General features: G+C 44.8%; 1 protein-coding gene across 8 annotated transcripts in view; it reads right to left on the bottom strand.

Moving 5' to 3' along the window:
- Positions 1–22330, bottom strand: part of PTK2 (protein tyrosine kinase 2) — a 317569-nt gene that overhangs the window by 52922 nt on the left and 242317 nt on the right. For all 8 annotated transcript variants that reach the window (XM_056854175.1, XM_056854178.1, XM_056854176.1 and 5 more), the window contains 6 exons: positions 18870–18954; positions 12801–12901; positions 10459–10574; positions 8321–8421; positions 6285–6374; positions 579–783 (listed from right to left, as the gene is read on the bottom strand). In XM_056854175.1, the coding sequence (XP_056710153.1) occupies positions 579–783; positions 6285–6374; positions 8321–8421; positions 10459–10574; positions 12801–12901; positions 18870–18954 (698 nt within the window). The remainder of the gene's footprint in view (positions 1–578; positions 784–6284; positions 6375–8320; positions 8422–10458; positions 10575–12800; positions 12902–18869; positions 18955–22330) is intronic.

Genomic DNA, 22330 nt, shown 5'->3' with positions numbered 1-22330 from the left:
AAAATTAAGGCCTGAAATGTACTTTCCTGTGATTGCATCAGCAGAAGAGAATTCTCACTTTCCTCACTCAAAGGGCTGACACATGCTCTGTGGAGTTCAAGCGAGGCCAAAAGATCTTTGTACAAGGGGGGGGGGGGGAGAGACACACACCTGGGAGTGATATTCCAATGCTGATCAGCCAAATTAGGATTTTTTATAAACTTCTGAACCTGCAGGGAGAGCTTCAGTTACTTTTTTAATAGTTAGAATGCCTCTGCACGTTGTTTTAAAAAGAGGTCAAAAACATACCCAGTACCTTCTACACAGCTGTTTCAAGTTCCAGAATGCAGGACAGGTAGAGTCTACAAGATTAAATTCAGCTGTCTTCCCCCCTCCCAATATGTTAACAATTAATCATTCTATGAGAACAAAATAAACAGTCTGTATGAAAAAGGAACGAGTTGGAGAAAATAAAGAAATGGCTAGCCGAAGTTAAATTCTTGGTTCAGAAAAAAGCATTTGGTGGCGATTCAGCAGATCTCCAACGACCCATAATATACCAGTGAAAAAGTATGAATAGAAAGGAAAGGGGTTCTTACTTGAGCTGAGCTTTCAGTTCTGTGAATCTTGGCCTCCTGCTGGGGTCGTAGGCCCAACATTTGGTCATAAGGCTGTACAGAGTGGGGGGGCAGTTGGGGGGCATCGGCAATCGCTCGCCGTTCTCAATACGCCCAATCACATCGTTGTTCTTCACTCCCTGGAAAGGCTTGATGCCGTGCATCAGAATTTCCCACATACACACACCTGAGAAATAAACAAATACATAAAGGTGCAAATGAAGCTTTAATTGGCAAGTGGGGACTTGAAACTCAGCTTTTGTGAGAAAACACCAGCCAGTTTAACTAAGGAGACAGTAAGGTTCTGCAGATGGACCGGTAATGTCTGACTGAGTTGTCAGACAATGGGTGGGAATCACCAGGAAGAAATTCTGCAAGTCCTCACCAAACAGAGCTGAAACTCTACTTGGAAATATAGCTCATCTCACCTACTCATCTGTCATTTCAAACAATGATTATTTTCTGTGGTATTTATGCCCCAACCACACAAAAGAAGATGTGGTGGTGGTGGAAAGTGCCGTCAAGTCTCAGCTGACTCATGGTGACCCTGTAGGGTTTCCAAAGCAAGAGACATTCAGAGGTGGTTTGACATGGCCTGCCTCTGCGCAGCGACCCTAGACTTCCTTGGTGGTCTCCCATCCAAGCACTAACCAAGGCCCTCCCTGCTTAGCCTGCAGTGGCAACCAGGAGATAGTTCCGTTAGAGGCATCTGATAACATGGGGGTTGTATCCCTTTCCAGAGGACAGGGGGGCTGGCAACCTCTTTCCAGCTCTGGAACCAAAATAGGCCAACTACTAAAATGCCATCTTCATGAGGCTGCTGGGATGCAAAATTCATGGTGGGTCAATCACCACACACACACAAAAAAACCTCATGCTCTGTCTATTATTCTGATTACCCACTAGACAAAATGCAAAGAATGAAGTCCTCTTGACCGCCTGCTTTCAAAAGAGGCCCCCTTTAGCCCTTGAGATGTATGGGAGGAACGGGGTAAGCTCAACTGAGGCGCCATAGTTGTAGTTTCAGGAAGGCCGCCATGTTGGTGTGCAGCAGAAGAGCTGGGTTCAAGTCAAGCAGCACCTTAGAGACCAGGGTATAAGCGTTCAAGAGTCAAATCTCCTTTTTTCAGGTATCTGACAAAGGAAGTTTTGACTCTCAAAATCTTATACCCCCAAAATCATGTTGGTCTCTAAGGTGATACTGGACTCGACCCATAGTTGTAGAATTCTCTCTTGAACAGTGGGGCAGCTGGATCCTTACCTCAACGTTCTTTAAGAGGCCAATTCGTATTTTGTTTAATCAGACGAATTTCCTGAGCAGCAGCTATGTTTTATCCTGGCTTTGTTTAATGTTCATGCAACATTGTAAGGGTAGCATTTTACTCATATACTATGGTACATGTCATGTTATCAGAAGGTACATAATTATCATGGGGAAAACCAAGGGGGGGAAATCTTTCTCGTAACTGAGAATGACTTTAGTTGATAAACCTGTCATTTACCCAATAAAGTACAAAAAACAAACTTCTCAAAATAAGTTCATTTGAAAGTGACTGAAAGATGTGTGAGATGATGCTTGTGGTTAAGAGGGGCCAACTCTAACCTGGAAAACTGAATTTGATTCCCCACTCCTCCACATGCAGCCTGCTGGCTGACTTTGGGCTAGTCACAGTTCTCTCAGAACTCTCTCAGCCTCACCTACCTCACAAGGTGCCTGTTGTGAGGGGGGGAAGGGAAGCCACTTTGAGACTTCTTATGGTAGAGAAAAGCGAGGTATAAAAACCAACTCTTGTTCTTCTTTTTCTATATAAAGTGACCTGAAGAAAGTTGACACACTATCTCATATGATGTTGGAATGTCCCCTATACAATACTTACCACGATCAATGGATTATCGCTATTGTAATTAAATTATCTGCCACCGTACCAAAAGACAAAGTAGTCCCCTTTCTGCTGGTGGATAGAGATCCAAAAATAACACTGGCAGTGGCCAAGTATCTCTCCGCCATATTTTCCTTCAAGAAATAAAGGCTCCCCCTTAACTGCTCAAGACCTTTAGGTTATGGGAGCTTGAAAGGAAAGTAAGTAAAGTCTGTGTTGTTCAGTAAAAGCACTGACTTCAACGAATGTTTTTTCCATTCTCTTCTGCACACCACACCGGAACCAATGTCGTCTCAAAATAATAAGCGTGTGGCCTGAACATTCAGCCCTGCTTACTAAACATTCACCCTCACTGATCAATGACGAAAGGTTTCGCTGATCCATCCTCTGACAGAAGCCTGCTGTCCTACTGATAAGGAAACAGCACAAACTGCACCGGGTTTTGCTAGTTTCCACTGGCTTGTTCTTACTTGCAGGCAATTCTTGACTGTATTTGAGTCTGAAGTTCAGTTTCAACCGAAACTACGCTAATATCGGTAATCCGGAAAAAATTGCCTGGAGGGCGAGCAACACGTGGGGCTTCTGCCTGCACTGCCTTCCCAAATCTTCAAGTAGAAAAGAGCATTTCTGGAAACAATGCAAACCCAGGGCAGTGCGAAGTAATTGTTATTGTCTCTTAAGGAGCTGTAGCTTCTTTCACGTTGTACTCTTCCCGAAACATAGCGAAGCTGAAACACCATCCTTCCCATGCTTTGTGGCTTTTTGCTAAGCTTGATGAAACGCTTCAACAAATATCCCACCTTCACCTTAAAGAGCTGGCATGGTGTAGTGGTTAAGAGCGGCAGACTCTAATCTGGTGAACCGGGTTTGTTTCCCTACTCCGCCGCATGAGGCCTGCTGGATGACCTCGGGCTAGTCACGGTTCTCTCCAAATTCTCTCAGCCCCACCTGCCTCACAAGGTGTCTGTTGTGGGGAGAGGAAAGGAAGGTGATTGTAATCCACTTTGAGGCTTCTTAAAGGCAGAGAAAAAGCGGGGTATAAAAACCAACTCTTCTTCTTCTTATGAGGAACCACTCTGTTAGAAAATTCTTCCTAACGTCAAGACGGAAACTCTTTTGATTTCATTTCAATAGTTTAATAGTTGTCCCACGAAGGTCTTTAATCAGAGCATGGGGGGAGGGGCTTTGCGTGGTGCCTTTGCTTGTGGGCTTGCCCCCCCCCCCGCCCCAGCACAGGTATCCATACAAGGCTCACAGAAGGCTATTCTGAACACTGGGATACCAATTATGGGGTTTTTACCCAGCCACTTCACTTCCCTTGTCTGAAAGATAATGTCCTTCACTTATGCCTACAGCCAACTAAAAAACACCGCAGCGAGTGACCTGCAGCCATAAACTGTTGTGGTGAGGGGATATAAGGGTGCAAGAGGACTAAGGTAAGTAAATCTGAAGCAGCAAAATCCTACATACATTTGATATGCTTGAATTTAAATCGGACTGGTTATTAAATGGCAGGTGCATAAATGCTCTGGTAGATCTTCTGCTCTAGCATCACCTCTGACTGATTTCCATACACGACAGAGCTTATCTCTGCCTAAAGTCTACCTCGACTTTTTTTTTTTTTTGCATTTTGCAAGTATTTGTTTGTTTGTTTGATTGTTTGTTTAGTTTTTGCCCCATCCTCCCCAGCCCAAAGGCCAGGCTCAGGGCGGCTTTCAAAACCCAGAATAGTAAAGCCAATAAAATATTAAAATATAATTTAAATACATTTTAAAATAACCCGATCAGTTTAATAAATAGGGGGAATAATACTCCCCCCAATGGCGCTAAAATCACAGAAATAGCTGTCTGCTCAATGGTTGGATCTAACCTCCCCCAGAACGAGGGAAAGGGCTCAGCAGTGGGGGAGGGGAAAAGATTAGGGAGGCCAGTATTTATAGGCCCTGCAGAATTCTTGAAGATCCCACAGGGCCCTTTCTCACTGGAGAGACTATTCCACCAGGCACGGGTCAGGGCAGAAAAAACCCTGGCCCTGGTAGAGGCCAACCTTTAACTTGCTGACGATGGCAATACTCCAACAACACAGCAAGCAACTGAAAGGCTTCCAGACAAGTTGGAGGAATCAGAGCAATCGAGATGCGATGGTGGTGGGGGTGGAAAGTGCCGTCAAGTCACAGCCGTGGTTTGCCATTGCCTGCTTCTGCATAGCGACCCTAGACTTCCTTGGTGGTCTCTCATCCAAGTACTAACCAGGGCTGACCCTGCTTAGCTTCTGAGATCTGACTAGATTGGGCTAGCCTGGGCCTTAATCTGGATGTGGTTATGGATAATCCTGAATTTATCCCAAGTAAGCACCTGAATAAAGAAGAGTTGGTTATTATATGTCGACTTTCTCTACCACTTCAGGAAGACTCAATCACCTTTCCTTCCCCTCCCCACAACAGACACCCTGTGAGGTAGGTGGGGCTGAGAGAGCTCTAAGAGAGCTGTAATTAGCCTAAGGTCACCCAGCTGGCTTCATGTGGAGGAGTGGGGAAACCAATACGGTTCACCAGATGAGCGTCCACCACCTATGTGGAGGAGTGGGGAATCAAACCCGGTTCTCCAGATCAGAGTCCACTGCTCCGAATCACCGCTCTTAACCACTACACCACGCTGGCTCTAGTCTTCATTTAACCCTGGGGGGGTGGGGAGAAGGGAGACAGAGTAGTGCTACAAAATGCCATCACACACCACCTGTACAATGCTGGACACTTCATGTCTAACTAGCGGTTTTGTAATTTTAAAAATATATTTCAACACATTTTTCCATTTGTGTACAAGAAACTTAAAATGTTAAAACCTGTTTTGGAAGTTTGTGAAGCAAATACGTCTGGAGTATGGGAAACAATCAGCTACCCAGGGGCTTGCTTGTAATCCTACTATGTGCCTTCTTGTCAATTTAATTGCCCGCAAGGGTTTTGGCAGAGGTGTCTCTTGACAGGCACAAGGCATTCTGCAATACCCAAACCTACACGTTCCTCCACGCAGGCAAGTTGCAGCAATAGGGCTTGTGATAAACGATTAAAAACAAGCTTACTAAAACTGAATGCTTATTTTTTTTCTCTCTTTTTAACCCCCCCTTCCCCCATGGCCTCACCTATTCCTGAGGCAGCGCAGATGGAAAGTTTTGGGGGGGCATACAGCATTTCTAAGGGGACATTGCCCCCACATGCCCCCTGTAGCTTTGGGCATCTGCACTGAGAGCCAGCGTGGCATAGTGGTTAAGAGCGGTTGTTTGGAGTGGCGGACTCTAATCCGAAGAACCGGGTTTGATTCCCCACTCTTACACATGAAACCCACTGGGTCATCTTGGACTAGTCACAGCTCTCTCAGCCCCACCTACATCGCAGGGTGTCTGTTGTGGGGAGGGAAGGGAAGGTGATTGTAAGCTGGCTGGATTCTTCCTTAAGTGGTAGAGAAAGTTGGCATTAAAAGCCAACTCTTCTTCTTCTAAGGGGACACTGCCTCCACATGCCCCCTGTAGCTCTGTGCTTCTGCACTGACAGCATAACTAGCCTTCAACTCCACTGCTGGGGGAGGGGGGGTCAGCTTCACTAACAGATATCATGAATGAGGATGTAGCTACGTTTGTCCATGCCAGCAGCCCCTGCAACAGTCCTTACGATATACTCACCTTCCCTTTACATGTCACACCTGACACAATGAGCACTCAGGTGGAAAAAATAAATAACAGGCAAAAGCTGAAAGTGGTTTGTTTTGAAAACTGAGCTCTTACTGAGGAAGTGTTCACCTGGCATTCACTCACCAAACATCCATACGTCACTAGCTGAGGTAAAACGTCGGAAGTTGATGGATTCGGGCGCCATCCATTTGATGGGCAGTTTTCCTTTGGAAGCTAAGGGTAGAGAGAAAAGAACACAGAGTGTTAACTTGTGGAACTCCCTGCCCCAGGATGTGGTGATGGCTGCCAACTTGGAAGGCTTGAAGAGGGGAGTGGACATGTTCATGGAGGAGAGGGCTATCCATGGCTACTAGTAAAAATGAATACCAGTCATGATGCATACCTATTCTCTCTAGGATCAGAGGAGCATGCCTATTACATTAGGTGATGAATTTTGCAGTGTCACTTCCATTTATCTCTTAAATATGAAATGCTTACTTATTTTTGTATTTATATCCTGTTTTTTAAGAACTTTATTTCTGATTTATCACCCGCGAAAAGTAAATTCATTTGTTGTGCTTCAGGAGATAAGGGCTGAGATATAACCCGCTTTTCTCCCTTGATCAGGGACCCAAAGGGGCTTTTCATATCATTCTCCCCTCCTCCACTTAATCTTCACAACAACAATAACAACAACCCTGTTAGGTAGATCTAACCACTACACCACACCAGCCCTCAGTCAGTGTTAACTTACCACCTTGACCCCAAACTGATGTACCTTGATTATGAATATAATCAAACTTTTCCTCAAAGGCACAAAAAAATGCTGCAAAAACCCCAGGCACAATCCCTTGTTACAATTTTTTGCTGAATTTAAACAGTCATTTTGTTCTACTTTTTTTAAAAACCTGAAGTAGGCTTATTTATGTCTTATTGTATGTTAACATTGTGTTGTATTAGAAAAGAGCAAGAGTCCAGTAGCACCATAAAGACTAACAAAATTTCTGGCAGGGCATGAAATTTCGTAAGCCACAGCTCATTTCTTCAGATACAGCTAGAATGTGATTGCATCTCTCCTTAAGTAGAGACGAGTGAATTAGACACACAATGGCAATGTAAATGTCAAAAGCAAGTAAATGATATTAGCAGACGTGACTGGATTAGGTGTGATATGCAGAGGGGTTGTAGGTGTGGAGAAATCAGCATGGGTAATGAGACAGGAACCCCAGATCTCTATTAAGTCCCAGAGAATGCATAGTCTTGAGCTTCATTATTAGTTGTAATTCAGCAGTCTCTCTTTCTAATCTCCCTTTCAAATCCCTTTGTAAGAAAACTGCTACTCTTGTATTGTGCTGTATTATAATGCAACTCTTAAAATTGTGTTAAATATTCTGAAATGACAAAAAGTACAGAAGACAAGTTTTTTTTAAAAAAAATACTTCATTTGTTATCTAAGAACACAAACACAAGGAGGAGCCTGATAAATCAGGCATAATAAAAATTGTGTACCATCAAGTCTGAACCGACCCATGGCGATCCCAGGACCACAGGGTTTTCAAGGCAAGAGATGAGCAGAAGTGGTTTGCCACAATCTTCCTCTGCATAGCAACACTGGTCTTCCTTGGTGGTCTCCCACCCAAGTATTGACCATGGATGACCCTGCTTAATTCAGGCTGTCAGATCAGATCTAACACCCAGCTAATCTAGCACTGGGTTCTCTACTGTGACCACCTGGGTGCTTCTAGGAAGCTTACAACGAAGGCATAAAAGTCAGAATTCCCCTCCCATTTTGTTCCCAGTCCCTGGGGCTTTAAGTTATACTACCTCTTTCCATGGAAGTTCTATTTATATTTAATGGCTAATAGCCACTGGAGACAAGCCTGGCTAGTATTTGAATGGGAGACCTCCAAGGAATACCAGGGTTGTGACGACGGAGGCAGGCCATAACAAACCACCTCCAAATGTGCCTCGCCTTGAAAACCCTACAGGGTCGCCATAAATCAGCTGTGACTTGACCCCCCCCAAAAAAAGCCACTGAAGATGGATGGCTTGCAGATGAATTGTGGGGGGAGATCATTGTTGGAAATGTGGTTAAGCTGTCACGATTGCCAATGTTATTCTTCTGAACCAAAATGTTTGTTGATATACCCCAACGTTTCTAAAACATTCCACCTCCTCACCTTTATAATACGTGCTGTCTTCCATATACCGGGACAAACCGAAGTCACCTAATTTCACACAGTCAGTGGAGGATACCAGCACATTTCTAGCAGCAATATCTCTGCCAAAGGAAATAAATAGTTATCATCTTGCATACAGTTAATACATTACAATATTTGACATGAACAGAGGCTTTAAACTGAAAGGTACCAATACTCCTCTGTGAGATGCAGATATGACAGTTGTATCGTTGGATCCACAGGGGGCATTTTTTACCGCACCTCCCTCCCCAGTCTTTCTATGCCTTCAATAAGCTGGTAGGTAAAGAATATTTATTTATTATTTCAATTTACTACCCCACTCTTCCTGGCCAAGACCCACAAGGAACAATCCCCACCCACTCCAAAATGAGCACCCTAAAGGTGAATTACATATTTTTTTGACCAGTTTCCAAAAATCCTACACAGGAAAACATTTATACAGAGCATTCCTGCCACATGAAAATGAGGAGATCCACAGATTAACATCATGTATTAGATTAACAGTGCAGCCTTATGCAGAGTTACTCCAGTCTAAACCCATTCATTTCAGTGGGCTTAGACTGGAGTAACTCTGCATAGGATTGAACTGTAAATGGCTCTCAGCGCCACTGGGCAACGTGAAGAATGCATCTGGCTAGCTGCTCACATAGAAGAAACTGTCCTGGCCTAGAGGCTATCCATGAGGATATGGTCAACCTGATATGTTTCGTGAAAGTTTGTTCAATGCACCGTGCAACTGGTTTGCAGGGTTGGACATTCCAGCTTTAGCAATGGGAGCATTCAGCATGGTTTCTGCCAGGGAGAGGTGATAAGGAAATCCAATCCAAAACCAAAATTTTGTCTGAGAAAAAAACCAGGGCCCTGTGTTAAGGTTGTTCCTATAATAACATTTTCTGAAGGCTTGTAAGGTCTGGGGATGTTGACTGGAGTAAGCCATAGGGACTACCGTCTATCCAGTCTTGGCCCATCTACACCAGCTCCCAATCAGTTTCCAGGCACACTTCAAGGTGCTGGTGCTGACCTCTAAAGCCCCGTATGGCTTGGGAACAACATACTCGAAGGACTGCCTTAGGAGCCTACCCGATCACTGTGGCCATCTTCTAGCGCCCCTCTTCATGTGCCCCAAAACCTTCTGAGATTAGGGGGGTGGCAACCTGAGACAGGGCCTTCTCAGGTGTGGCACCAAAATGATGGAATTCTCTCAAGGATATTCACCAGTCCTCTCCTGTCACTGTCTTCTGCCAGCAAACGAAGACCTTTTTGTTCATTCTGCCTTCTCCCTCAATAATTCCTCTTTCCTGCCATATTTTTTAAATTACTGCTTTATGTGTGTTTAACATATATTTTAGTTTTGGTTTTAATTTTTTTACTGAATTTTTATTATATGCTTTGTTAACGTTTATAACCTTGGTGGCACACACATTTTGTAAATAAATATATAATTAAAAATGCTGTTTCATAGATATTTTGAGGTGTTCCTGTCATCCACAATTAACATGACATTTCCTTCACCTTATTTCTTTCAGAAAACGAATACTGCTAATTCTTCTACTTGAAGCTTCGGTTTGCTTATGAGTGCATTTTTTGTTCCTTTCTTTCATATTTAATTACAGTGACAACATAAGCAGGAATCCACTTAATGTTCTTTCCACTCTTCAAAATAGCTGCCGAGTTCAGCAAAATTTGGAAGGCAACGGATGGTTTCGAGTTGGTATTTGGAAATCACCCGAAGATGTGGCAGAGGCAAACCCGTCGCTAGGCTCATTTCATGCAAATATCTGAAATCGTAAAAAGACGGTGACCACCAGTAGGTGTCAGTCTATGCCAAGCGTCTCTTTTCTGTGGCTGAACTTATCAAGAAGGCTTTGCAAAGGAAGTATAAACCAAAATGCGGCAGGAGACTCAATTTTAAACATCCAGACTACCATTCTGAATAAGAAAGATCTTGTTCTTAATAAGAAATTTCAGTCAAAATAAATTAGAAAAGCAACAAGAGAATGAAGTCCTGGATTACAACACAAGATTTCTAGCCAGGATATCCAGCATGCACATTAAACGAGACAAATTGTCTACATCTTTCTGATTTACAACTAAGTATTTTCAAGTTGTTGTCTTACCTATGTACAAATCGTTTGCTCTCTAAGTAGGCAAGCGCTGTGCTAAGTTGATAAGCGTACAGTATCAAAGATGCTAGATCCAAGCTGTATTTTCTGACTTGCAAAAAAGATCTCAGCTTTAGGGATAAAAGAGACAGGGAAGGGGGGAGGAGGTTAGAAAAAATAAAAACATACTTGAATGAGAAAGAACCTTTCAGTGCCTATATGTTAACAGCCTTTGGATTCAGACAAACAAGACCTTGGTCCTTACCTTTCAAATGAAGAGTAGAAAACAGGCTAAAATGCCACTGAAATTCAGGGTCTGCACTCATACTAAACACAGCCTGCAGTTCATGCAGTCCAATGTGAGATTTTAGATACGTTGTCTTCAGAAAAACAACAGATACGGCATCTCTTTCTAAGCACTCTTTGACATGGTCTTATCAAAATGGACACGAAAAATCCAGGTCTCGTTTTCATTGTGTGGGTTTGTATTCCTGAACTGGGGACCTGAGATACCTGCTAGCAAGGTTCCTTCGATGAAGGCACAAGCCCCGCAGTTTTCAGGGAAGTTGCACTGGCAGTCATTCCTCCAACCCTGACATACCTGTTTCAACTCCGTCTTCATACAGAAAGAAACATCATGCAGTGTGTGTGTTTGGTAAGAACTGCTTCACTCAACCCCTTCCCATACTTACACCAAACCAGCAGTGGTCCCCTCCTGGTTTAACCTCTTCTCTCTGACTCCCTAGGATTTAAGGATGCTGCTATGGCACCTCCACCACGCCCCCCCCACCGAATCTTGCCCACCTGCTGCTACTCAAACCTCCTACTTACTGACTAGCCCTTTCTTTCCTCCCCGCCCCCTTGGGTCAATTCCACTTCTGAGCAACGCACAGTTAAATTGTGAAACTCCCTGCCCCAGGATGTGGTGATGGCTGCCAACTTGGAAGGCTTTAAGAGGGGAGTGGACATGCTTATGGAGGATAGGGTTATCCATGGCTACAAGTCAAAAAGGATACTGGTCATGATGTATACCTATTCTCTCCAGTATCAGAGGAGCATGCCTATTCTAATAGGTGCCATGGAACACAGGCAGGAGAATGCTGCTGCAGTCATCTTGTTTCTGGACTTCCTAGAGGCACCTAGTTGGCTGTTATGTGAACAGACTGCTGGACCTGATGGGCCTGGATCTGATCCAGCATGGCTTTTCTGATGTTATTAACACGTTAAGAGGACACAAGGAAGTGATGAGCACCTTCTGCCTTCTCCGGTGGCAAATCATAGAGTTGGAAGGGACCTCCAGGGTCATCTAGTCCAACCCCCTACACAAGGCAGGAAATTCACAACTACCTCCCCCTCCCCACTCTCCCAGTGACCCCTACTCCATGCCCAGAAGATGGTCAAGATACTGCGCTTGTCTAAGAGAGTGGAAGAACGATACCTGAGGAGCATCCACCTGAGGGCCCTGGGGCTGAACTGGCCCTGCCTTTTCTATATTAACACATGAAGCTGCCTTATACTGAATCAGATCTTTGGTCCATCAAAGTCAGACTGGCAATTGTTCTTCAGGTTCTCAGGCAGACGTCTTTCACATCACCTACTTGCCTAGTCCTTTTAACTGGAGATGCTGGGGATTGAACCTGGGACCTTCTGCATGCCAAGCAGAGGCTCTATCACTGAACCACAGTCCATTCCCCAATATTAATTTGCCTCCTGGAAGGCACTTACATGTATGATCATCCCTTCAGTATTTTTTTCTCTCTTTATAAATGATATGAGTTTAGCGGTTTTTTGGGGAGGGGAAGGTTTACTAAGAACTGTTAGGAACAGTGGTAAGAGGATAATTATAATCTCATGCGTCAAATAGTCAAGCTGAAGTATGAGAAGGGAGTTGAACTATGAAATTGATTTTACATAACATGTAAAAATTGCCATTTCGTAGCCCGGTTTCAGCAGGTGTATCAGAAATACCTCCCCCACAAGGGCAATGTGGTTCTAACTTTTACCCACTTTTTACCCATTTATACACGCACTGTGTAAAATGCACATAAAGGTTTTGATTTGCTATCACTTTCAGCTCTCCTCCTAGCAAATGGCAACCCCCTTCGAGGTCTATATCTCAAAACCAGCACAGGGGAGCAAACAGGTGCGAGATTCTTCCATCCAATGGAGTTATTCCCAGCGGCTACAAGGCTGAATTTAAACCCACGATTCTGCAGCTGCGACGTTTTGATGGCTCTGCCTCAGAGTGCAATATCCACACAGCATAACGCAGCTGGCAGAAACAAGCCGCCCTCCCCAACCTCTCCATGAAGCATCTGTGAAGCTGAGAGAGACCCCCGCTTACAAATTCTTCCTACCTCTCCTAGCGTACAGAGCTCCATAATGATCCAGACTGGATTTTCAGTGATGACGCCGATCAACTTGACGATGTGAGGGTGATCAAACTGCCGCATTGTTACTAGAACAGAAGAAAACAAGCTTTCCCATTAAAAGAAAGAACATCAGGATCTGGGATATAATAGAGAGGGGCTGTGGCTCAATGGTAGAGCATCTATCTGCTTGGCATGCAGAAGGTCCCAGGTTTAATCCCCAGCATCTCCAGTTAAAGGGACTAGGCAGTTAGGTGATGTGAAAGACCTCCGCCTGAGATCCTGGAGAGCTGCTGGTGGTCTGAGTAAGTACTGACTATGATGGACCAAGGGTCTGATTCAGTAGAAGGCAGCTTCATGTGTTCATGTGACAAAAAGCCTAATAGCAGTGAGGGGTCGAGTCACAAACTCCAGACTAAATGCTTGGGGCAGTTGGGGGTCTCTGTAATTAAGGCCTACTGGAAGTGTCATTGCACGCTGGTTTTCCATGTGGCAAGTCACTGTGCATATACCAGCTCAACATGGGATCAACCTCTCAACACACAATAGATATAAATAAACTGCCACACAAAGTTATTTGGAAACATAAGAAAGGCCATGCTGGATCAGACTGGATCAGACTTGATGGATCAGGTCCATCAAGTCCAGCAGTCTGTTCACACCGTGGCCAACCAGGTGCCTTTAGGAAGCCCACAAACAAGACAATTGCAGCAGCATTATCCTGCCTGTGTTCCACAGCACCTAACAGAATAGGCATGATCGTCTGATCCTGAAGAGAATAGGTGTGCATGATGACTTGTTTCCATTTTGACTAGTAGCCATGAATACCCCTCTCCTCCATGAACATGTCCACTCCCCTCTTAAAGTCTTCCAAGTTGGCAGCCATCACCACAAATGAATCGCCATGTGGCAGCCATCTTTGCCTGCTATAGAAGCAACTCCCCACTGCCACCATGGTTAAGAGGTCTGGAACGACTCCTGGGCTTACTCGTTTTTCCCCTTTTCTCTGAAATTCGGTTACCCTTCCCTCTTCAGTGCCAAAAAGAGATTAAGTTTGCATCAGTACCAAGGTGAACGTTAACCATGACCTGGATGGCCCAGGCTACCCCTATCTTGTAAGATATTGGAAACTAAGCAGGGTCGGCCCAGGTTAGGATTTGGTTGGGAGACCACCACCAAGGTCACGACGCAGAAGCAGGCAATGGCAAACCACCTCTGAAAATCTCTTGCCATGAAAACCCCATGAGGGGTCACCGTAAGTCAGCTGCAACTTGACGGCACTTTCCACCACTAGTTTTAAGTCCAAGTTTGAATGCAGGGCCTAAAAACTGATTTTCACATTCTGAATTAAAACTAAGCATCGAGAAGGCAGGAGGGAGGAATAAAAAGGACATGCGGAGGAGTAACTGAGTCCACAGGGAACAAAAATGAAGCTGCCTTACTGAATCAGACTAAGGTCAGTATTGTCTACTCAGACTGGCAGCGACTCTCCAGAGGTCTTTCGCTTCACCTCTTGCCTGGTCCTTTTAATTGGAGATGTTAGGGACTGAACCCAAGACCTTCTGCAAGCAAAGCAGAGGCTCTTCCAATGAGCCACAGTTCCTCCCTGCCAATCCCTTAGCCACGGTTAAGAGAATGGGAAATGTTATACCAAGCTGTATGAATGACCTGAAATGTCCATTTGGGTTAATGTAAACACATGAACACATGAAATTGCCATATACTGAATCAGACCCTCAGTCCACCAAAGTCAGTATTGTCTACTCTGACCAGCAGCGACTCTCCAGGGCCTCAGGCTGAGGTCTTTCACATCACCTACTTGTCTAGTCCCTTTAACTGGAGAAGCCGGGGATTGAACCAGGGACCTTCTGCATGCCAAGCAGATGCTCTACCACTGAGCCACGCCCCCTCCCCAAGTGCTTAAAGAGTATCACAAAAATCTCACTCAGGCTGCTGGCAAGTTACAAAAAATGTAGAAAAGCAACACCGTGTTTGGGGGGGGGCGAGGGGAGATAGAGCCTGGCAAGTTTATTTAAACCTTGGCGCTCCTTATCTTTTCATAATGCTTTTGAATAATTCAACGAGTTTCTTCGGTAGAAAAAGGAAAAATTGTTCACTAGCCACAGATGCATGATGCTGTCATAGCAATGATCGAAGACAGGGCTGACATATCTATGGTGTCCAGAAGAAAATCTCATTTAGTGCTTTGGTTTGTATCAGATCTTATTTGTTACGAGTGTAATTACTCCATTATCAGTCCCAGCGATGCAACAGCAATACCTTGCACATAATAAAGTGTGCCTCTATTTACTCAGAGGCAGCATTCTCCGGCCAGACCCGGAGCCTTTTGTCTCATGACACGCACGTAAGTATTTCCAAAAACATACTTTAAAGTAGCAACTTTATCTCAGCTGTTCATGCTTTTGGTGGCTGTAATAAATTAAGTGCGCTGTCCTCAGTTTAAACTGTTTATTGCAACGCTGGCGTTGTGAATGAAAATACTTCGAAGTTCTGAAGAGTTGCTACATTATGCTTTAGACACGCAACGGCTCTCATTATTCCTGTCATGGGTAATTTCTTGTTAAAGGCCAGGCATTAGGTTCTACTTGGCGATCAAAACTATTTACATGAAAAATATCAACCACTTTGGCCTACCCTATTGCAAACGCTGCAGCAGAGTAAATTCAGATTGCCAACGCAATCTGGTCAACGAAGGGCAGTTTCCTTGCTTCCTAAACGTGCATGCCATCAAGTCACAGTTGACTTCTGGCAGCCCTATATGTTTTAAAGGCAAGAGACATTAAGAACATAAGAACAAAAGAAAGGCCCTGCTGGAGCAGACCAAGGCGCATCAAGTCCAGCAGTCTGTTCATACAGTGGCCAACCAGGTGCCTCTAAGAAGCCCACAAACAAGACGACTGTAGCAGCATTCTCCTACCTGTGTTCCAAAGCACCTCATATAATAGGCATGCTTACATGAGCACATGAAGCTGCCTTATACTGAAACAGACCCTTGGTCCATCAAAGTCAGTATTGTCTACTCAGACAGGCAGCAGCTCTCCAGGGTCTCAGGTAGAGGTCAGTCACTTCACCTACCTGCCTAGTCCCTTTAACTGGAGATTGAACCTGGGACCTTCTGCATGCCAAGCAGATTCTCTACCACTGAGCTATGGCCCCTCCCCAATCCTGGAGAGACTAGGTATGCATCATGACTAGTATCCATTTTGACTAGTAGCCATTAATGGCCCTATCCTCCATGAACATGTCCACTCCCCTCTTAAAGCCTTCCAAGTTGGCAGCCATCACCACATCCTTGGTGTTCAGAGATGGTTTGCCATTGCCTGCCTCTGCATAGCAACTCTGGACTTCCTTTGTAGTTTTCCATTACTAACCAGGGCTGACCCTGCTTAGCTTCTGAGATCCAACAAGGTTGGGCTATCTAGGTGAGGCCATTGGTTATTTACAGCTTGTTATATAGTAACGGTATTCATTTTAAAAAAAGGTTGCTTCAGGGCCCCTCCGGGATTAGGGGCCCTGAAGCTGAAGCTTCATTAGTTTCATAGTAGATAAGCCACTGTGCATGATTTTGAAAGGGTGCTGTCCAACACATGACAGGTGCTGATGAGGGAAGACAGGAGGGCTTTTGGGGAGGGGTCCTCGAGATTTTAAAATCAAACTGAGGTTTCCTGAATGGCTGGTGAGCTGAAGTTTCCCAAAATAAATTTAGGAGCAGCCTTTTTGATACATATATATAATCTCGAAAGTATGCATGCCATTGCATTAATTTGGTATTTTGTCCTCATTTTGGCATTAACACCTGAAAATGCCAGCCTTTAAAACTGAACGCAACATGTCACAGAAATCTACCAATGTGACAATGAAGGAAGTTGTTTAAATTAGACTGAAGCGAAAGCATTCTAGATTCGAAATCACTTCTTTCTTTTGGTCAGGGTCTTTGTGGAGTTTTAATTGCTATAACCTTCATTTAAACTGCACTCTCTTTTATTCCTAGTCACAAAATCATCTCGTGGGAGTTAAGTCAAATTGATTTTTCGCACGGAAATGCCTGAGAAAGAAGGTTAGGACTGTCATGATTCTCCCATCTGTAACTGGTGTAATATTTTTCTCCCCTTGTCCTGGAAACTATTATCAGCTTCAGAGCAACCAGCCTCCCCATCCCACAACTGGAATGAGGCCAAGACCACAAACATACTTAGAACTTCTTCATATGCAAGCACATATAGGGTGCCGAGAAAGCAATGTTGTATATGCAGGGATGGTCCACCTGCCGAGCTGGTTAGACACGTTACGGCTACTATCGCATGGGATCTCAGCTCTAGCATGCACAAGGATTGTGTGAAACTGGCATGAAAACTATTCCCCCTTATAAGGCTGGAGGTGGCAAAATATTTGCTGAATAGAGACTAGCCACACAGATGTTTACCTTTGGTAGCCTTTGTGTAGCTGTGTAGTATAGTGGTTAAGAGCAGTGGACTCTGATCTGGAGAACTGGGTTTGATTCCCCACTCCTCCACATGAGCGGAGGACGCTAATCTGGTGAACTGCATTAGTTTCCCCACTCCTACACATGAAGCCAGCTGGGTGACCTTGGGCAAGTCACTCTCTCTCAGCCCCACCTACTTCACAGGGTGTCTGTTGTGGGGAGGGGAAGGGAAGGTGATTGTAAGCCCATTTGAGTCTCCCTTAAGTGGTAGAGAAAGTCGGCATATAAAAAACCAACTCTTCTTCTTCTTACTTGATTAGGCCACTTCATTTGCCAACATACACATGAAACAGTCTTATACATAATCATACTATATGCTCCATCCACTGGCAGTGGCTATCCAGGGTCTCTGACAGAGGTCCTTCACATCACCTACTGCCTGGTTCTTTTAACTGGAGATGCTGGGGATTGAACTTGGGACCTTCTGCATGCCAAGCAGATGCTCTACTGCTGAGCAATGGACCCTTCTTTGACAGTCTTGAACACATGACGCCACCTTATTCTGAATCAGACCACTGGTCCTTCAAGGGCAGTATTGTCTATTCAGACCAGCAATGGCTCTCCAAGGTCTCAGGCAGAGGTCTTTCCCATCACCTAAACCTGATCCTTTCAACTGGAGATGCCGGGGATTGAACCTGAGACCTTTTCCATGCCAAGCAGATGCTCCGCCATTGAGCCACACACATGCACACACATGAGGCTGCCTTATACTGAATCAGACCACTGGTCCATCAAAGTCAGTACTGTCTACTCAGACTGGCAGTGGCTCTCCAGGATCTCTGGCAGAGGTCTTTCTTTGCATGCAAAGCAGAGGCTCTTCCCCTGAGCCACAGCTCCCCCCTACAACCTGTTTGGTAGAGACAAAACAGTCACAAGCAAACAGAATTTGGAAAATAGAATGGGTGCTTTTCTTAACCAGGTAACAGCTTAGACCCCAGCAAAGATGGAGCTCACCACCTCAACGGGCAGGCTACCAGAGACATAACCTGTTGGGAGCTCTCTTGAACCGGCTGTGTCTGGCAATATCTACGCTCTGCAAAGGTGCACTTCAGTTTCCTATTCTCCTTCACCTTCTCAGTCCTCCTTCAGCAAAATGCAAACTGCACAGACCTAACAGAGATGTTTCAAGGACGACACGATAAAAACTGCAAAGTGCTTTACAAGCACTATAAAATGATAAAATAGTAAGCTATTTGTATGAGATGCAGAGGGCACTGTGGTTTAGGGATTTATTACTCTAACTAGGGTGGGAAGCAGGCAAGCGCCTTGAGATGGGGAGATTAAACAGATTAAAAGTAGGACAGATCATGAGATGAGAAAAACTGTTAACTGGCCTTTTTATTTGCTTGCTTCTCTCTCCCCGAAAATCCAGCATTTAGTGATCAGCATTACCTCAGCAACAAAAGCGAAAGCTAAAGAAGTACTTACATAATCGAATAAAAACCAGGAACCTCGGCATTCTAGCAGCATCCTGAGTTTTGTGACCCACTGGATGCAATCCGCCCCACCCCAACCTCGCTAAAATGTAAAGTAGGAAGAATTTGACGACTTACAGGCCTCTTGCAAGAACTTCTCTCTCACGCTGTCAGAGGTGCAATTTTTACACGTTTTGATTGCAACCGCCATGGCAGGGTTTTCCTGAAAGATGGTAGAAACAAAGGTCAGTGACGGATCCAACTTTTAGGAAATATGGCCCAAAATTATGGCAAAGTATCCCCCCCCTTAAACAACACCATCATGTTAAATTAGAATTTAATTTACTTCTTTCAGTTGATTCAGGTTAACGTTGTTTAAAATTGTTATATGTAATTCACTTTAAGAGATTTAAAAATAACTAGTAACATAACACTGCTAAGCACCTGCTTGTGCACTATTGCAGCACTCCAGCAGGCACACAGTTACCACTGAAAACAGTATCCCTGTGACTAATGTTCTTCTCTGCTGCTTATGCACACATTTTAATGTGCCAATGGGAGCATCCAGAGTACAAAGGCTTGCCCAGCGGCAGGACTGAAAAATCCGGGTAAAAAAGAATTGCCCTCATTTCCTCACAGCCCAAAATGAAACAATTGGAAAGCTGACGGGGGGGGGGGGGGATGAAACGTTACTTTGTTTTAGAATGATAAGTACTTTTTACAGCATTGCTTTAAAATAGTCTTGTTCCAAGAGATTAACACTGCTGCAAATATCTGAGACCCAAGATTCCCCTCAGTTTTCTGCCTCAAGGGATAGATGCTGATGATTTGCTTGGAAAACTTTTTTTTGCCATCAAGTCGCAGCTGACTTATGGTGACCCTGAAGGGTTTTCAAGGCAAAAGATTCAGAGGTGGTTTGCCATTGCCTGCCTTTGCATAGCGACCCTGGACCCAGAAGATGGCCCCCCAAAAAAACCCAACAACCCTCCAGGATCCCTGGCCAATCTGGCTTGTAGGATATTACTTCCTGACCCCAAAGCATCAGCACTACCCTGGGCATGCAAGAAAGGGCCACGAGAGCCAAACACTGATGCAATCCTTCCTGCCCTCCCTCTCATGATCTGCCCAAGTTCACAGAATCAGCATTGCTGACAATGGCCATCTAGCCTCTGCTTTAAAACCTCCAAGGAAAGAGAGCATGTGAAGGTAGATGGTGGGAGACAAATTTCACCTCATCATGGAGTGGTAGGAATAACTGTTTCCATGTATTTAAGGTATTTAAACTCTTTTGTCTTTTTGCAAAGGAGCTGCAACAGTTATGCAAATGAATGGATTTCTGCCTATATACCGGTGTTGGTGAACCTATGGCACGCGTGCCGGACTTGGCATGCCGAACCCTCTCTGTAGGCACGCGCGGGTAAGTTGAGCAGCAGTCGCGTCTGCCTTCCCTGGACTCCCCGCCACCCAGCTTAGGGCTTTGAACAAACATTAATTGTTCAAAAGCATGCCAAATGCAAACTTTTACCTTTCAATAAAAAGTTGTTTGTATCATTGAAAGCTCTGTTATTGTGTTTTTCTTTTAAGGCAAAATATGTTAATAATGTATGTGTTGTATGTGTTGTTTTTTCTAAACTAAAACCTCAGTATTCAGGTTAAATTGCCGTGTTGGCACTTTGCGATAAATAATTGGGTTTTGGGTTGCAGTTTGGGCACTCGGTCTCTAAAAGGTTCGCCATCACTGCTATATACAATATTTCCAGTCTGTCACTGCAGTAATTGAAAAAGGGCTTTGGCTCAGTGGTAGAGCACCTGCTTGGCATGTAGAAGGTCCCAGGTTCAACCCCGGAATCTCCAGCTAAAAGGATCAGGTAGTAGGTGATGTGAAAGACATTTTCCAGAGACCCCGGGCAGCCACTGCCAGTCTGAGTAGAGTTGATGGACCAACGGCCTGATTCAATATAAGGCAACTTCATGTACATGTTTGCAAATGTAGTAGCCTGATAACTGTCATTCAGAGTAAACAAGACTGGCCTTTAGAGTGCCAAGACTGAGCAAGCGTGGTGTGGTGGTTAAGAGCGGCGGACTCTAATCTGGAGAACCAGGTTTGATTCCCCACTCCTCCACATGGACTCTAATCTGGAGAACTGGGTTGGTTTCCCCACTCCTCCTCCTGAAGCCAGCTGGTGACCTCTGGCCAGTCACAGTTCTCTCAGAACTCTTTCAGCCCCACCTAACTCACAAGGTGTCTGTTGTGGGGAGAGGAAGAGGAGGCGATTGTATGCGGCTTTGAGACTCCTTAAAGGTAGAGAAAAGTGGGGTATAAAAACCACTCTTCTTCTTTATAGATCGGACTGTAAGGCAGTTTCATGTGTTAATGGCCACATGACAGCTGTTGATAGGATGGATACAGTGCTCAAAGGGAGTCAAGGCCAAATGTATAGCAGCCCATATATTTCATATATTACAAATGACTTGTACCTTTCCACTGCTTATAACGGCTGCATTTGCTCTTACTTTGGTCCCCACACAAGCGCCTCATGAGGTAACAAATGCTGCCAGTGTGTTACAACCACCAGGCAGTGTCCAGGTGAAAGTGCCATTTGGGAGAACCAGCAAGACCAGTATCGCAGAATGATAAGCTGCAGTACTACAGTCAAAGCTCTGCTCACGACCTGAGTTTGATCCGGATGGAAGTCAGTTTCAGGTAGCCGGCTCAAGGCTGACTCAGCCTTCCATCCTTCCGAGGTTCATAAATTGAGTACCCAGCTTGCCAGGGGTAAAGGGAAGATGTCTGGGGAAAGCAATGGCAAACCTCCCTGCAAACACAGTCTGTCTAGAAAACATCGGGATGTGACGTCACCCCATGGGTCAGGAATGCTCAGGGGACTACCTTTACCTTTAGCACCTTCACACAGGGACCGTATGTGCACAGCCCCTTTTCCTTCCTTCGTATTTCCTTCCACCTTTAATGTCAAGAGTGACAAATCAGAGAAATGAACTAAAGACTCAAGGCAGTGTACATCAATACACACAACAGCAAGAAAGCGGACAGGCAGAAAAGAAGAGCCCTATGCCTTCAGAAACTTGGTATCTATTTTTAATCACTTGAACACACATGAAAACATGAAGCTGCCTTATGATGAATCCGACCATTGGTCCATCAAGGTCAGTATTGTCTACTCAGACTGGCAGCGGTTCTCCAGGGTCTCAAGCAGAGGTCTGCCTTGTGATGAATCAGACCATCGGTCCATCAAGGTCAGTATTGTCTACTCAGACTGGCAGCGGTTCTCCAGGGTCTCAAGCAGAGGTCTGCCTTGTGATGAATCAGACCATCAGTCCATCAAGGTCAGTATTTTCTACTCAGACTGGAAGCGGTTCTCCAGGGTCTCAAGCAGAGGTTTGCCTTGTGACGAATCAGACCATCGGTCCATCAAGGTCAGTATTGTCTACTCAGACCGCCAGCGGATCTCAGGCAGAGGTGTTTCACATCACCTTCTGCCTGGTTCTTTTTAACTAGAGATGTCGAGCATTGAACCCAGGACCTTCTGCATGATCAAGCAGACTCTCTACCCACTGAGCCATGCTTCTCTCCTACTTAC

This window comes from Euleptes europaea, chromosome 8, assembly GCF_029931775.1.
Source record: "Euleptes europaea isolate rEulEur1 chromosome 8, rEulEur1.hap1, whole genome shotgun sequence".
Taxonomy (NCBI): Eukaryota; Metazoa; Chordata; class Lepidosauria; order Squamata; family Sphaerodactylidae; genus Euleptes; species Euleptes europaea.
This window is presented reverse-complemented; position numbering and strand designations above follow the sequence as displayed.